General features: G+C 52.6%; 8 protein-coding genes across 8 annotated transcripts; 4 read left to right on the forward strand and 4 right to left on the reverse strand.

Annotated features, from left to right (window-relative positions):
• Nucleotides 1–1,039: 1,039 nt before the first annotated feature.
• Nucleotides 1,040–1,582, forward strand: J4E86_006947 (uncharacterized protein; the record flags this gene model as incomplete). The annotated part of the gene is made up of 1 exon (XM_051447469.1): nucleotides 1,040–1,582. One exon carries the CDS (start codon nucleotides 1,040–1,042, stop codon nucleotides 1,580–1,582), a length of 543 nt encoding a protein of 180 aa, XP_051301067.1.
• Nucleotides 1,583–2,196: 614 nt separating this feature from the next.
• J4E86_006948 (uncharacterized protein) lies at nucleotides 2,197–2,802 on the reverse strand (the record flags this gene model as incomplete). Its single annotated transcript, XM_051447470.1, has 1 exon — nucleotides 2,197–2,802. The coding sequence occupies one exon, from the start codon at nucleotides 2,800–2,802 to the stop codon at nucleotides 2,197–2,199; it is 606 nt and encodes a 201-aa protein (XP_051301068.1).
• Nucleotides 2,803–3,236: 434 nt separating this feature from the next.
• J4E86_006949 (uncharacterized protein) lies at nucleotides 3,237–4,721 on the reverse strand (the record flags this gene model as incomplete). The annotated part of the gene is made up of 2 exons (XM_051447471.1): nucleotides 3,237–4,549; nucleotides 4,649–4,721. 2 exons carry the CDS (start codon nucleotides 4,719–4,721, stop codon nucleotides 3,237–3,239), a joined length of 1,386 nt encoding a protein of 461 aa, XP_051301069.1.
• Nucleotides 4,722–5,066: 345 nt separating this feature from the next.
• On the reverse strand, nucleotides 5,067–6,060 carry J4E86_006950 (uncharacterized protein; the record flags this gene model as incomplete). The annotated part of the gene is made up of 2 exons (XM_051447472.1): nucleotides 5,067–5,183; nucleotides 5,233–6,060. The coding sequence occupies 2 exons, from the start codon at nucleotides 6,058–6,060 to the stop codon at nucleotides 5,067–5,069; spliced, it is 945 nt and encodes a 314-aa protein (XP_051301070.1).
• Nucleotides 6,061–6,252: 192 nt separating this feature from the next.
• J4E86_006951 (uncharacterized protein) lies at nucleotides 6,253–7,489 on the reverse strand (the record flags this gene model as incomplete). The annotated part of the gene is made up of 3 exons (XM_051447473.1): nucleotides 6,253–6,996; nucleotides 7,047–7,126; nucleotides 7,177–7,489. The coding sequence occupies 3 exons, from the start codon at nucleotides 7,487–7,489 to the stop codon at nucleotides 6,253–6,255; spliced, it is 1,137 nt and encodes a 378-aa protein (XP_051301071.1).
• A 1,376-nt stretch (nucleotides 7,490–8,865) lies between these two features.
• On the forward strand, nucleotides 8,866–9,493 carry J4E86_006952 (uncharacterized protein; the record flags this gene model as incomplete). Its single annotated transcript, XM_051447474.1, has 2 exons — nucleotides 8,866–9,018; nucleotides 9,074–9,493. 2 exons carry the CDS (start codon nucleotides 8,866–8,868, stop codon nucleotides 9,491–9,493), a joined length of 573 nt encoding a protein of 190 aa, XP_051301072.1.
• A 1,921-nt stretch (nucleotides 9,494–11,414) lies between these two features.
• Nucleotides 11,415–12,599, forward strand: J4E86_006953 (uncharacterized protein; the record flags this gene model as incomplete). Its single annotated transcript, XM_051447475.1, has 3 exons — nucleotides 11,415–11,744; nucleotides 11,798–12,358; nucleotides 12,408–12,599. 3 exons carry the CDS (start codon nucleotides 11,415–11,417, stop codon nucleotides 12,597–12,599), a joined length of 1,083 nt encoding a protein of 360 aa, XP_051301073.1.
• Nucleotides 12,600–14,408: 1,809 nt separating this feature from the next.
• Nucleotides 14,409–15,311, forward strand: J4E86_006954 (uncharacterized protein; the record flags this gene model as incomplete). Its single annotated transcript, XM_051447476.1, has 1 exon — nucleotides 14,409–15,311. The coding sequence occupies one exon, from the start codon at nucleotides 14,409–14,411 to the stop codon at nucleotides 15,309–15,311; it is 903 nt and encodes a 300-aa protein (XP_051301074.1).
• Nucleotides 15,312–16,058: the final 747 nt, after the last annotated feature.

Here is a 16,058-nt window from a genome sequence, read left to right on the forward strand (position 1 = left end):
GGTACTCCTGCGTAGTGAACGCCTTAGACGGGAAACCTGTAGGAATAGAGAAAGCGGGAGGCCTGGTGCATAAGATTCCGAAATACTGCACGACTGTTTAGAGCAAGCCTGCATTGGCCACTGTTCAGCCAGGCCCACTTTGATCCATTATTGGCTAGCGAAGACGGCTCAGTATGCGCCTTACAGACACGGCAATGGAGCTCAGATTGATCCTTCGGAGAACCGCTGCCGTGTCACGGATATAGTCCACACAAGATGTTGAGATTGCAAGGCGTCTTATCCAGTTAGGGAAGGATTATCTGAGGGAATCTTTTTGACATTCCAATTGGCCACAGCCTCGCGTGACTACAGCCGATATGCATGCGCCTGCATATCGCTCGCATGGATACGAATCCTTTCCTGCGCCAAGGCGGGAAAACCGTTTGGTTCGATCTCCGGTAACGCTCTCCATACCAGATACCTTGCATACCCAAATCAGCAGCGTTACCGGGCTCGCCTCGCGAGCGCGATTGCTACACTCCCCGTGTTTATAGCCACGTCTTCCCATTGGCTACGACACCCTGCTGATTGACATCAAAGCACCATAACACCGCCATTGCCATGTGTCGGTCTGGTCATGCTGAGCCGTCGTGCAATAGTACAACGAGATCCGTGAGCTCTCAAACACAGATAAACCGCCGGCATTGCGGCAATGGACGGTACGAAGCGAGCCAACAAGAACGATTCTTCCCAGTCGACCCCTGCAGCTGAGCGATTCTTCGGCCGCGCGGTGCGTTCGCAGCGTTGACCCAATCCTTTGAAAGCGAAGCTATTCGCCATACGAGGTTTCGCAATAGATCGGGGCGTAACTTTGGTGCAAAGTCTAAGCTCGTACTTTGTTGGTAATTCTTGCGGAAAGCACTGTGGATTATGCGTCTAAAGTTGCTGTCCAGAAGGATTCTATGCTGGTCTGGTCGTGCCACGAATAAGTTGCAAGTATCCCCATGACAGTGATTGTCTTGAATACATTTTCTTACTTGAAACTCAAGGGCCATTCCCGATGATCGCAGACAGAGGTCCGGCATTGATCACCGTCTCGGTGCTATTTACAACAATTGCCTTCTTCACCACCGTCCTACGGCTCTGGGTTCGCAGGAAGCGCCGAGCCCTCGGCTGGGATGACCACACCATCGCAGTCGCGATGATGCTCACGGTCATTGAGGCCGCAATTACCATCACAGCAGTGACGAGAGGTAAGGGAAGACCCAGTGTGTCGCTTTCCAAGGGCGACAAGGAACTCATCAACATGTACAGTTGGTACGCCCAGCTTGTTCTCTTTGCTGCTATGGCTTCGGTCAAGATCTCGGTCTGCCTGCTCATGACTCGAATCAAACACTCCAGCCAGATGAAATGGCTTGCTGGCTTCGTCATCGCCGTTCTACTTATTGCTGCCCTTGAGGTCATCATCGTCCTGTTGGCCCAATGTCAGCCTATTAGCCTTTACTGGCGTTCGGGACCAGGCACGTGCTGGCCTACGGAAGTACGAATCTACTCAATTTATGCACAAGCTGGTAAGGCCTACGAAAGCTATTTCCTGATCTGAAAGCTTACTTGACACCTAGGGATATCGATCATCACCGATCTCATATGCTCCTTGCTTCCTATCATCATTACGCGGGATATCCAATTGCCCACAAGAAGGAAGGTATCGATTTGGGTGCTGATGGCTCTCGGACTGATCTGCACGGCATGTTCTACTGTCAGGGCGAAAACACTTAATTCGAAAGCAAAGGATATTGCCTGTACGTGAAGATTCTCGCGCTGCAATAAAGCCGTACTAACTCAGTTTGACTAGATGAGTACTCTGCCGTAGCCATTTGGGCCATGACTGAGTTATGCCTTGGTATCATAGCCACTAATCTCGCGCTGTCTCGATCTGTCTATCATTATTATTTTGGAAACAAACATCCATCCCAGAACAACAGTGGACCCAGCCATGTATACTGGCGGCCTGCGGAAAGAGAAAGCAGGAGCTCAAGCATGACCAACAACGGGGCGAGTGACATACCACTCAAAACAGCGGCTGGGGTCGAAGGAATAACTGAGATCGAAATGCATGCGTCTTGAACAGATACATAATATGACTTGTTCAGACTTGCTTCATCGTGGTTTCTAGTTCGCTAGCGAATCCGACTCGAACACAGAAGCCTCAACGTCTCACGTACTACCACCAGCAGCTTGAGCAATAACCCTAGCCTCTTCTTGCGACAACCCAACAGTCTCCCCAGTTGGCCTCCTCAACCAAAGGCTCACCCTCGCATCCGTCTCACGCCGTAAATCTTCCTCTGTCCATTCCCTCAAGCGCTCAGCATATTCACCAGCCTCCTCACCATCCCGTGGTACAGGACGCTCGCCGTGCGTATCACTCCCAGCACGACCTTTTCGCTGTCGTTTCCGGTATGCGTCGATCAATTCAGCCGTGATTTCGCGCTTTAATCTCATCTTACTACGCGCGAGCCCCGTCCTGATGTACTTTTGCACAAGGTCGTTACGAATGCCCTCGTCAAAGTATGCCATGACTGTGCCTCCGATGTGCTTTGCATATGTGCCTTCTTTCAGCTCCATTAGCTCGACTGTTAGATCCGCGTCTTGGCATACTAAGCCGATCATGAATAGGAAGAGGAGGATGAAGAGGACGAGGAAACCGGTATCAGTCCAGCGCCATGCGTTGCCGGATGCACATATGTGCTTTTCGGTGAGCCAGAGGTCGACGAGGGTTGGTGGGGCGGGTTCTGAAGATACTGACGGTGGTATGTATGACATGGCTGCTTTAAGCTGAGAAAGAGATGTGTATGTTTGCTGATGTGACTGCAATGTTTGTAAGTGTTCTTCGAAGGTCTGACACCATAGCACATACGGAGTAGGCGTCTTATGTGAACGTGGGCAGACAAAGGTAAGATGAATGCGCGGACATTCTTTGATGATCGGGACAAAGGTCTACTGAGAAAAGCGTTGTACGCACTGATCATCCCTTCTGAGGTTAGTGCAAAACATGCTTCAAATGCGTGATCGTACATGAGAACGGTAACGCCAGAATGAGAAGACGATTGGATTTGCATATAACCCAGATTAATAACATAACAAGCAAACCCGCGCGGATCAAATTGACCTCTCGCATTTCCAACATGAAGCGCGATCCTCAGTTCCCACCCACACCCATAAAGAACCGTACATCTCCACCCTCGCCCGATCCTCCACTAATAAGTTGCCGACAAATCCCTCCCCGCCGATGCGACCATACTCTTGCCGGACCCAACTTCCCCTGTCTCATCCCCAGTATGGATATCGTCTACCTCCACGTCTGTCGGCGAGAGGGAGCCCAGAACGGCCTCACCAAGCCTAGGGTCTTTCCGTATTGCGCTTGTGCTTATACCCGGCAACTTCATGTTGCGACGGCCTTGTGAATACCCTGCCGTAGGTGATGGCAGTCCGCGCTCTCCCTCAGATGAAGGCGATCCGCCACTTCCGACGAGCGATGGTGGGGCTCCGACGCTTTCGTAGCCTGCAGTGTCGAGTGCGTTGCGTAGGTCATGAGAGGGTTCGAGTGAAGAGACGCTTCTGGAATGGGTTGATGCGACGGATGGTGGAAGCTTGGATGGTCTGCTGTTTTGGTAGCCTCGATCTCTAGCACTACTATGCTCGGTGCGATCCGTACGTTTCTTGGTGGGCTTGTGGCCGCGGATGACATAGTACCACTCATCGGCGTTGAATGTGTTTCGAATCCCTTGTTTATCGTCCTTCAGATTAAGCCTTTCCTCAGCAGCTGCCATATCCTTCTCATTCAAGGAAACACCTGGGTGTTCACTCGATCGAAGGTGGCTAAGCTGTCTGTCGGAAGACCCTTCTGTACTACACTGTTGCTCTGCCAGATAGACAAAGTGTTCTTGATGTGGCCTCCAACGCGGTCCCTTCAGTGCCTGTTCTCGAACAACCTCGGTAGGACTGGGGCTTGCTCCTTGATCATCGACGGCTTTATGCGCTCCTCCGTTTAGAATCCATTCGTTGTAACGTTGTGTTACGCTCTGGAGTAGGAAGTCGACATCCTCCCTCTCAGTCTTCAGTAGACCTCTTTGCTGACGTGGCAAACCCTTGAAAAAGACGTCTGACAAATCCATGTTCACGGCAGACGTGAAGTGGCTCACAGCAGCATCCCATTCGCGCAAACCACCGCAGCCACGGCCACACCAGTATTCGGAACGTGCGAGTAGGCTGCGGCTAGATCTAGCTTCGGCAAGTTGGTATGCTTCGACAGCAAACCTATGAATCCTCTTGTAGTAGGACCGTACGATTGCCTCGGCCTCAGCCTCAGACTGTTGTGCCTGGGGTGTGCGCTCCATGGAGTTGATGATTGACTGCAAAACTACGCAACGATTGAGGTACGTTTGGCATTGGATCAGACCCATGGCTAGCCTGAATTCGTTGCTGGATTTTTCTTCAATGGGGACGCCATTCGCGATGGATTCAGGCGTGATATCCGAATGGGTTTCGTTGCTGATGTGTTGATCTCTTTCTCGAAGGGGTTGACTTAATGGCGATGCGCAGTCGAAAGATTTGTCGTGTTTGGGGGGAGTTGGGAGACTGTTGATGTATGTAGATACATCGTTAGTACGATTCGCGACGCCGTTAAGGGACTCATGGCCGAGGGCAGCGACCTCTAGGGGCTGCTGAACGTTTGCGAACATCGCGATGAGATAATCAGAAGAGCAAAGCTCCTAGTAATCTCAGGCAAATGTGTCTTGCGATGGCATAGAACTATCAACTTTCCGACTAAAGATGTTCGTGCTTTGGGGATGTCTCAAGCCGCGCCGCATTTGACATAACGTTCTCTACGATAACTCTTTGTTCAATTCCTGCAGCCTTGCGAGAAAGCGGAAAACGTCAACACAAAGAATGGCACGGCCCCTCAAGTGGTGGCTGAGCCGCCATGTCTGTGCGAACAAAGAAGCGCGGTACCAAAAGTTCATCCCCTGAACGGCGGAGTGCTGCCATGACTTCCCAGGATGACAGACCAGTGTGACATGGTAGTATTACTCGCGGTGATGTTCGTCGCTCTTTGATTTGACCCAGCGGTAGGGCAACGACATTCGTCTCGCTTTCGCGGCGGCGCGCTGCCTAAGTTGCGCACTGGTTCGACGGCGCTTATTCTAGGAGAGGTCAGTATGCTGTAGGGTGTTGGAATCGACGCTGCATTACCTCTGTGCCCTTATCCTCCAGTTGGGCGAGCAAGCCTTCCATAGTGCGATTCTCATCAAAGCCCGACCGACGCTTGGTACAGCGCAGCAGATCCAGCTCGTCATCGTAAGACTTGCGAAACTCCCTGGCTTTAGCGGAGAGGTCGTCGTCGCAAACGGTGCTGAAGGCTTCTCGGGCTTGGTGGAGTTGACGCAGCTCATAATACAACAGACTACGCTGGTATTGTATGCGCGGCAAAAAGTTCTTAAGTTCGGAGAGACGGTCGCAGAGCTCTACGGCCTCGCTGCACGTAGCTAGCGCGTCAAGGAGCTCATCGGGGCCAGAGGCCCTTAGAATATTGCTCTTCAAGAGTAAGCCTTCGGCGCGAGCCTTGTAGCTAAGCGGGCCTTTCAGGAGTCGCTCAACCTCGACCAGGGCAGTGCCGTAGTTACGCTGAGCGGTACACTCTTGTGCGCGCTTGAACAAGGGGTGGGTGCAATCTTCGGAGGGCCGTCGCAAGTGAGTTGGCTCGATCTCTTTCGGTAAGCATACAGTAGCGGTACCAAAAGTGAAATTGACGTGAAGGTCCTCAGTACCGTCAAAGGTCGCAGGACGGTGGTTCTCGCGCTCGCCAGAGAGTGTCTGGAGACGTTGTTGTTGAGCTCGCTCGTTTTCCAACTCGGCTTGCGTAGCAAAGCACACGTTTTGCAGCTCGTGTAGGTGGGATGTCTGAGCTTCGAAGGCCGCTTTGTATTGGAGCGCTACAGCCTGCCAGGTATCGCGGTCGACCTTGAGGTCATGGACGATGCGTTCGATTTCGGAGATTTGTTCCATGCTGATCGGCGGCATCGTAGTAATGCACGAATCAATATGTTTGTGGTGGTGTCCAAGATGACGGGGTGGATGTGAGTATTGGCTCGGCCACAGACGAGTAGGTGCCTGGGTGATGTTTAGAGCAGGCGCAACCTACGAAGAGCAGGCGCGGTGGATGGGTCCTGGCCACACCTTCTGTCCACGCATTCCAAGTTGCACCAGGCTTCGTCAGATGTTGAAGCCGCCATGCCTCGATGCTTCGACGAACCTCCACAAGCCAGCTTCTTGGGCTGCCTGTTTTACTGAGGCTACTTCATCCAAGTCTACAGCGCGATTAATCTCACTATATCGCACGTCTTTCTTAGTCGAGGGTGAGGCTTCAACACCGCCTGTCTCAACAACGCCCTGGCTTGCACGGCCGCGTCGTTCCCTGCCCACATGAGCTCTTGGGAAATACTGCTCCATAATGTGCACCATGATGTCTTTGCTCACGTTCTCGGCAAGCCACTTTACGATCTCTCGTCCTTCGTCCTCCATGCCGGGCATCACCAGGTGTCGCACCAGCACTCCCTTCTTTGCGATGCCGTCAGGAGTGAAGCAGAGGTCACCCACTTGTTCGTGCATGGCCTTGATGCTCTCCATAGCCACCTTTGTGTATCCATCTGCTTTGAGTAAGCGACGGCTCGTCGCGTCACGCCACACCTTGAAGTCGGGGAGATAAATGTCCACCAGTCCATCCATCAAGTGTATGCTCTCGAGCGAGTCGAATGACGACGTGTTGTAAATGATGGGTATGTGGAGACCGAGATCGCGCGCATGCAGAATCGATAGGCAGACCTGGGGTACGACATGTTCGGGTGTCACGAGGTTGATGTTGTGGACGCGGCCCACGTCCTGCAGCTTCATGAACCACTCGGCGAGTTGCTCTGGTGTCAGGTCGAACCCGTTGCGCTGGTGGGCTATATCGTGGTTCTGGACACGGCGTTAGTGCGTATGCTACGACGAAGGACAGGGCAGCATACCTGGCAGAACACGCATCTCAGGTTGCACCCAGAGAAGAAGACGGACCCGCTACCGTTGTGTCCCTGGAAACAGGGCTCCTCTGGTCGGTGTCAGCACGAGCACGCCCGGGAATTGACGGTCTTGACCCACCACCAAAGTGAGGAGCGATAGTGTTGACTTTGACAGTCTCGGCTCCTATCAGACACGTGCCTGTCGTCTCGTAACGGTTGACACCGCACAATCGGGGGCAGAGATTGCATTCGCGCAGATGAGCATACGCCAGAGATCGCTTCTTGGCGGCTTCCACTGAGGAGAGCAGCTGATAGCGTGGTATGTAGTCATCCAGTAGGTAAGGCGGCGCAAGGTAGAGGTTTCGTCGGAATGGTACGCCTCGCGCGCGGAACGAGAGGCGTCCAGCGACACCGAGCTTCAAGGCGGGTCGCGTTCGCCAGCAGAAAGCCATCCTAGGAGGCCCGAAGAGGACATCGAGTTGGTAAGACAACGACGCGTAGGGCCAACGTGTGGTGCGATGCTGAAGTTGAGCTGCTGCTGCCACAGCGATGACGACAGCCCCACTTGCCGAGGCTCTAAAGCCGCGCTATCCCTAGATTGTCCCATCCCCAAGTACTTTGAAGAGCATCATGAGGCTTCCAGGAGCTATTCTCTGTCTCTGAACACTCTCACCATCGACCCCGCCTTTGTCCCACGTTGTCGTACTACCACATTTCACGCGTTTAGAGTACTTCATCTTTGCAATAGCTCCGCGCCGAAAGCCTAGTCTGCGAAAGGCTGTAGGCTGTTACACCACCAATGCTAGGCCGGTGGTTTGCTCTGGCACTATATCCAGGAACAATCGAATGGATTTCAGACGAACCTACCAGCTGGAACAATATCTTGGTCTCGTGATACCTTCCCCGCCCGGAGTCTGGGAACGCCGGCAACAATTGACCACACAAATGCAATATTCTAGTATGATCGATTCAAACCACAAGCCAATACACTTCAAAGAGCATCGTGCGCCGTGACAGAGCGGTGTGAACAAACTAAAGAGCTGCATTACCATCATTCGAGCCCACATCACGCGGTTCCGCGTCATCTATGTCCTCTATTACTACTGGAATGCGGGTTCAGGTAGGACAGCTTAATATGATAGTTGAGAGAAGTTGAGTTGCGAGGGTACAGATCTGCATGGTTCCTCCAATATGCCGCTTGTCGGGCCTAGTCGCTGACAGCCCTCGAGAGCTAACGGACGTCTCCACCGTTAGCAGAAACAAACTTGCGCATCTGGAGAAGCAGAGAAATCCGCCCAAGACAGTATTTTTAGCAACCCATCAAATGCAATCGATGAATTGCTGTAGCTACCCGTCTGGTGCCCCGACAATACCCACGTCTCGGTCGCCAACACCAGCGTGTCTTGCCGACACGCGAATGACAGCTTCGTCGTACTCTGTACTGTTTCCAAAAGTGGACTCATCGTTGTCTTGTTGAGCAAAACGACCACGTAATCGTGCTACTTGGTCTTGGGGTCGCTCTTGCCTTCTTGGATGGATGTTGTTTTGGTACTGCTCGGTGTGGTGCAGACCGCGACTTCCCCAGGCACAGCCAATGCGACTTCCTAGCTGCTGGTAGGCAGTCACTTGCCTCGCACAAGAGAATCTGCAAGGACGGCACAGCCGCCATATTAGCTTGTTGTCCACCCAAGCGTCTCAGCTCAATACCGCTACACTTCTTCCTCACGTATAAGAGCATCACTGCGAAGCATCACTACTTCAGCATCGACAGCTTCAGCTTCCACACATCAGCATCTTCCACCCGATCATCGACCCCTCAAACATCAAAATGCGCATTTTCGCTCTCCTCCCCGTTCTCTTCGGCCTTCCAGCCTTTGCGGACCTGGTCGAAACCAAGTTCCCGACATTGCTCCTGCCCATGAAAAGCTCACAGCCGGACACCGCTTTCTATACCCAGGATGATGCGACCGTCAGCCGCAATGTAAGTGTCTAAAGACCCACATCATGAGCTTTCCAGCTACTAATCCGGCAGCCAGAACAAGACAAACGACGAACAATGGACAGCAATCAACTTCGACGTCCCCCAGATTGACAATGTCAAGATCTGCCGCCTGCAATTCCTCATCAATGTCGACCCCTTCAAAAACGCCCCACTTACCCTCAAGGGCGACGCTCCAATGGCTATCAGCATCTCTCGCATCGAAGCCAAGCTGGTCAACGGCCGTAGTACCTGGAACAATAAGCCCGCCATCACTGAACACTACGATGCCTACACTCTGACGGCGAACGGCGCATCCGAGGTAGTCAGCAAATGGTTCGAGTGTCCCATGAAGAAGGCCGCACAATTCGTCATTCATCCGGCTAGCAAGAGAGACTTGGAGCTCTACTGGTTCGAGCTGAACTACGGTGCCGACGATGGAGGCCCACACGGAGTTGTGCTGGAAATGCACTCTTAGGTGTGCAGGCTTCAGATCACATCAGGGTGAGTGAAGACAGATACGGTGGGCAGGAGAATGAGTGGATGAGTTATCAATGGTGGAATTGTCTCTAGAGATCCTACTATTATCCTGAAAGCAGCACAGTAAACGCGTTTTCGATGCCATGCTTCACATATCCTCCGCGTCATCTCTCGCCAATGTATCGACTATCCTCTCCCAGGCCCTCTCCATCAACCCCGCTCTTTTTGTGCTTTGCACGACACCAGTTTGATCGACCACTACAGTTACTGTAGGTTTCAGATCAGTTAACGGTGTAATTTGATGCGTCAGATCCGTCAATTCGACTATTTCGTTGCCTTGTTCGTCGAGTCTTTTGATGACCACGACGCCGGGTGGGTAGCGACTCGAATGCGTAGGCATGAAGGTGTGTAGTTCGATGACGCTGTCGGTTCGTTTGCACGACTTCAACGAATTCAGTCGGCCGTATGGCGTAATCGAGTCTGACTTTTGGGTTTTGTAAGGCGTGCTGTGTTTGGATTGGGTGCTGTTCAAGGTGGTTGCGATAGTGGATGGTGTGAATGCTGAGCAAGCTGACGGCGTGAGTGTTGAACAACTGTGTGGCGTCTTCGCATAAGAATCAGGCGTTTGTGTCGCTTGATCAGCGAAGAGGTGTTCTCGTGTAGCTCTTCTCTGTTGTGATGACTTGAGTGCGTTGCAAAAGTGGCTGGGCACTTCACTGCGAGCGGAGCATGCGTCGCCTCTCGACGATACAACAGCACCGTCGCTCCCAGACTCTTCTTCTCCGTCGAAACCATGGTAAACCGACTCATGACTGCCGTGAGGGTGCTGATACGGCGAGCCCATACCCAAACAATCGGCCTCTTGAACGAGAAAACAGGAACGCACGAGAGCAAAGCGCGGGTCCAAGATGCAAACAGGAACCAGAGGGGCTCTCCAGTTCATAACCAATATATCCCTCGAAAACGGCATCCACCGATAGCTTTCCAGTTGCATAATGGTTATGGTTGTAGAGAAATACCGCACGCTAAGCCCGAATGGTTGTGTATCCAGAAGCGAATTAGACGTGGTAGTATGTGGCGTTCCGTAAAGAACAACACTTCAAGCCTACAATCGGATCGGAATTGGAGTTTAACAGAAAATGTATGGTATGGAGTATTCTCCGTACGCCGGAGCACTTTGCTTTGGCTTCTTTGCCGATTCAGCGCTGTTCGGCTCCTTTTGAAGGCAGTGCGATGTCTTCCTCGCTAGCTTCTTGAGACGTGTCAAGATTGCTTGATCAAGGTAGTCGCGCTTGTGGCTTGTTCCGGTGGGAAGATGTTGCGTGAAGTACTTCATTATTGTGGCAGCGGTGATGGTTCGTATGGTGGTGGTTTGTATGATTGTGGTGGTTTCTGCGGCTGAATATTTTTGGTATGGTAATTCAAGTTGGGAAGTATGGAAGATCTGTAATGGAGAAATGGGCCAGATTATATACTTACACTTCATGAAGTGCTGCCCACGCAGAAGTTCATGTTGCGGAAGCGAGGTCTGTACCATGGTTGCTGAATGCACCCAACAGCGCCACGCACCAATGAATTGGAACTATGGGCCAGGAAAAAAAAAGACAACGAACACCATCCACCGAAACCTCGGGTTACAGCACTACCTGTTCTTGCAACAGCTGGTGTCTTTCTTCTTGATCACGATTGGCCCGATTCGGGCCAACCAAGGGCCTAATCCTATTTTGGAAATATTTGCTAGCGTTCATAAACGCGACTAGCATTTGTAATACTCAGGATGCGAAGGAGAACTTTGAGAGAGTATAACTAGCGGTAGGAACTGCAGACAGGCATTGAGCAGAACAGTCGTTCTTACCTTCCAATATTCGTTCACAATCTTCTACATTCAGTTCAAAGTCAGGACTTGTCATCAGCTCACCATGTCTACACACTCCGCCGTTGCAACAGTGGCTAAGAAGGCGCCTCTTGAGATCATCCAAGTTCCCACTACAACTCCGGAAGCGCAGCAGGTTCGCCTTCGTGTCGAGTGGACTGCTTCCACACCCCTCGATCTGCATCAAAACGACGGAGCCTTACTCGTAAAGCACCCTCAGGTCCTTGGTGACAGTGTCGCTGGTACCGTGGTCGAAGTAGGACCAGAAATCAAGCGACTGAGGGTTAGAGACAAGGTCTTCGGCTTTACCTGGAAGACCCAAGCTCAAAAGGCCTATCAGGATTTCTGTACTACAGATGAATGGCTTCTCGCCAAGGTAAGCTACACCCCATCTTGCACATCTGTCAGGCAAATGCTGAAGTGCTGTAGTTACCTGAAGGCTTCACTCCGATGGAAGCTGTGACGCTTCCCAATAATTTCGTGACTGTGTTCCACTCTCTTACGACAGATCTGGGCCTCGAAACACCCTGGCCGAAACCTGAGAATTATGTGCCTGACGATGCCGACTCTGCGATATTGGTCTGGGGTGGCTCCTCGTCAGTGGGTCAATTCGCCATCCAGATTCTGCGCTACTACGGTTACAAGAACATTCTGGCGACAGCGTCTCAGAAACACCACGAAAAGCTACAGATCCTTGGCGCGCACAAGGTGTTCGACTACAACAACCCAGATGTCGTCAAGTCTATCCTGAAGTCTGGTGGTGGCCGCGGAATTCCATTGGTCTATGACTGCATCGGCAGCCTGAAGGGTAGCATCGCGCCGATCGCCGAACTTGCGAAGAAGGGCTCTAAGGTCGCCATACTCCTACCCGTGGTCGTTCGCGATTCCACCGAGACCGAGGACCCGGAGTATGAAATGGATGTGGGCAAAGTGGCCGAGTGGAATGACGGGGTCGATGTGAGAGGCGTGCGAACACATTTCTACCAAGACGTGAGTCACCCTAGTTTCTTGTCAGAGCAACGCAGCTAACACTCCCCAGAATGAGTTCTTCAAATACCATCTTCAGCCCGACATCATGCCGACTTTGTTGAAGGATGGTGTTGTGACGCCGCAAAAGCAAAGGATCGTTGAGGGCGCGACGATGCTGGAGAGGGCGCAGAAGGCGATGGATATGCTGAGACGCAAAGAAGCGAGCATGGAGCGTCTTGTCTGGCGTGTGAGCGACGAATAGTTAGTAGAATAATGGAACGTTGCAATATCTGTTGTGAACCTGCATGTCGAGTGATGAAGGTGGAGAGACAGCGGAATGGTTGACGCGCAACCTTGGAAGCGCTGGACCAAAACGAGCCGTTAGCGCGCCTTGGACATTTACCTGCGCCCGGGCATCTCTGATTGAACACCAGTCACGGGAACACGAACGAGTGAACAATGCCAATCAATGCGCAATGCAACCAGTTACCCTGGGTGGTCTCTTTCATGCTGTTTGTCCTTCACTCCACGTTGATCGTATGCCTGGGCATCGCCATGATCACTAGTCGATGTCCAGGTCTGTGGTAGATGCGGAAGCTAATCGAACCCGCATGTTGGTCGCTACCGTACTTACATTTCGATGGAAGGTGAGGGTATATTCGAGGGCCCAAGGCTATAACGAGATATGGCTAAGCTTTCTCGGCAACGGTATCCCCCATGTCTTTGAGAAATCTACGAGCAGACAAGCTATTCGAAGATCGCAGAGCTTGTGTGGCCTTGATGAAGAGGGGTAGCTTGTGGTCGACCGCGTGTGAGACCTTCGCATTAGGAGACACTCTGTATCAAACACTAGATCAAGCGACCTTCTTTGCGGCATCCGGTCCACCCGTAGCAGTATTCCTACACAGCCATACTGTGCGATAAACGCCATTCCAAAGTAATGTGGCGCCGTTTAATCACCGCAAAGTAATTCGGTCTCCGGCGCCGCGAAAAGGCAAGAAGGATGCATGGGGATGACCCAGATCCGCTATGCAATACATGCGAGCACGGCGCATCGACCGAGAACACACAGCACTGACACCTGGACCGGACACCGATCTCCACTCACTGAGCTTTTCATAACCTCGGAGATAAACTCGTGGTGTTGAAGAAGGATCGAGGCGACTCAGCATCATCGCACGCGAGATTGAGCGGCTCCACCAATTTCCGAGGGCTAGCGCACACCGAAGCCGCCTTCCGATCAAGCCACTGCCACCGGTTCAGTCAGATTTCATCCAACGCAGGACAAAAACTCTTCGAACTCTTCATATGGCGTTCAATGCATCGCTGAAAATGTAGCGCGCGGTATCGATACACATGACGCAGTTGAAGATCCTGCAATATGGCCGACCAGGTCGGTGGGGAGCGCCACAATCGCATGCATTAAGCCTCGGAGCACCTGAAACCCACCGTACGCTCGCGACCGTTTCAACCCAGGATCATGGGCGCTTCTACCAGGTAGGACGGTTCGTCTATGCTGCCGTCTATGGTTAGCCACTTACGAGAACCGGTTGGTTTCCTGTCAACAGGCATGGTGGCCGCTGTCGCGGGAACATGTTTGCTTGGCCTGCAGTATCGAACGGCACCCTGCGATCTTAGTCACGACAGGGCTTCCTGTGACTGGTGGATGAACCGGTTCAAGCATGACAAGAGGACCCACGCCACGTCTGACATCTCAGGAACAGGCAGGGCGTGGGAGTCGTTTGAATCGGGGGCACAGTAAGCGCTGTTCGAGGCTGCAATCCATCGGTCACTTGTTTCGCATGTTTAATGACACGGCCCACAGATTGAGTGGTGAACAGGAATAGTGCCATGCCGCCGTATCGTATATAGGTATCTTGGTACTCTTGGGTTTCCTCCATCAAACAACAGTTTCTTCACTTCCAACCACAGCTTCCTTGTGCATCTTAGGTCCGAGACCTCACGTTCTTTTCAACACCACATTCATTCATCACACTCGTTCACGAAGCTAGTCTTCCGTCGATCTATACAGCAACTCTCGCTCTTCTCAAACAACCCAACAACAATCACAATGAAGTCCTACACTGTCGCCGCCGCCATTGCCGGCTTTGCCTCCTCCGTCGCCGCCCACGGCTTCATCAGCGAGCCCGCTCCTCGTATGCCCGGTGATGGCCTCAAGGCTGCCTGTGGTGACCAGTTCTACAACACCCAGAGCTCCGACCACTACGGAAACGTCCAGGGTGCTCTCCAGAACCTCGGACAGGGTGACCACCCCGACTGCCGCCCGTGGCAGTGCAAGGGTGTGCCATTCTCCGATGCTGGCGAGATCTTCGAGTACACCGCCGGACAGGTCATCCCCATGAAGGTTGAGATCCGTGCTCCTCACGACGGTGTCGCCAACGTTTCCATCGTCAACATCGCTACCGACAAGGTCATCGGCGAGCCTCTCATCAGCTGGGACGAATACGCCCTCACCTCCTCTCCCATGTCTGCTCACCCTGACTGGACCTCGTTCGACATCACCATGCCCGATGTCAGCAAGGAGTGTGCCAACAAGGGTGACTGTGTCATCCAGTGGTTCTGGGACGCCCCCAAGATCGACCAGACCTACGAGTCCTGCATTGACTTCACCATGGGTGGTGGCTCCGGCTCCGGCAACGGCTCTGCCCCCGCGCCTTCAGCTTCTCCCAAGCCCAGCGCTCCTGCCGCTTCCGCTCCGGCTGCCAGCTCTGCTGCTCCCTCCAGCACCGTCCCTGAAGTCACTGCCACCCCCACTCCCACCGCCGCTGAGGAGGCCGCTACCCCTGTCGCCACCGGTGGTTCCGACTCTGGCTCCGACTCCAGCCTCCCCGAGTCCTTCACCATGGACACCTTCATCACCTGGCTCCGCGCCAACGCTGGCACCGGTGTCGCTGACAAGGTCCGCCGCATGGTAGCTGCCCAGCGCGCCCACCCCCGTGCTTTCCGCGTCTAAATCGCTTAGACAAATGCTTTGTACGATAGGTACGACATACAAAACTTCTTGTGTAGAGAGGGGGAGATGGCTAGAGTTACTGTTCGATTCTGTTGTAAATATACAATTCAATGATGCACATATTTGCTCGCCTTGCGCGGCGCTAAAAACCTTGTCGAAACGTGTTTCTTGTGATGTTTCTGCTCTCTACTTCATCTCTTATTCAACTTTAAGATTTGTTAGTATCGGTGACAAATTGGAGCTTTGCAGCTTCGCGAACGGTGATCGGACTTTCCTGCTTTGCTTTGTCCTTAAGAAGAATGGCGAGGTAGGGCAAGAGAGTTATCGGCTTCGCGGTTCCGTCAATGACGTCACCATCACCTAGAACACGCGACGCGTCTCCGGCGCGTCGGCCACCTAGGTACCCGTGGACTTGTCAAATCCACCACCCTTCTCGAATGCGCATCCACTATCCAAATGTATCATTGCATGGCTGCGGATCGAATGACATAGTATTGACGATTCATTAAACTACGGGCTAACAATAGATTACAACATAAGAATAGAGCTCCCACAGCTCCGCGAATGACGTCTCCAAGACCGAAGTCCACACTCTAATTACAGCGCCGCCAAAGCTCTCCATCTTCATTACTGAACGACTCTGGACAACAAAAGATAATGTACAAAACAAAAAGTTCAAACAGTACCACAAATTTGTACAGCGCCAACGTATACTGGGAGATAATCAATCGGGACCAGTTGCCACAC

This window comes from Alternaria arbusti (assembly GCF_024043155.1).
Source record: "Alternaria arbusti strain BMP 1465 chromosome Unknown scaffold_9, whole genome shotgun sequence".
Classification (NCBI taxonomy): Eukaryota; Fungi; Ascomycota; class Dothideomycetes; order Pleosporales; family Pleosporaceae; genus Alternaria; species Alternaria arbusti.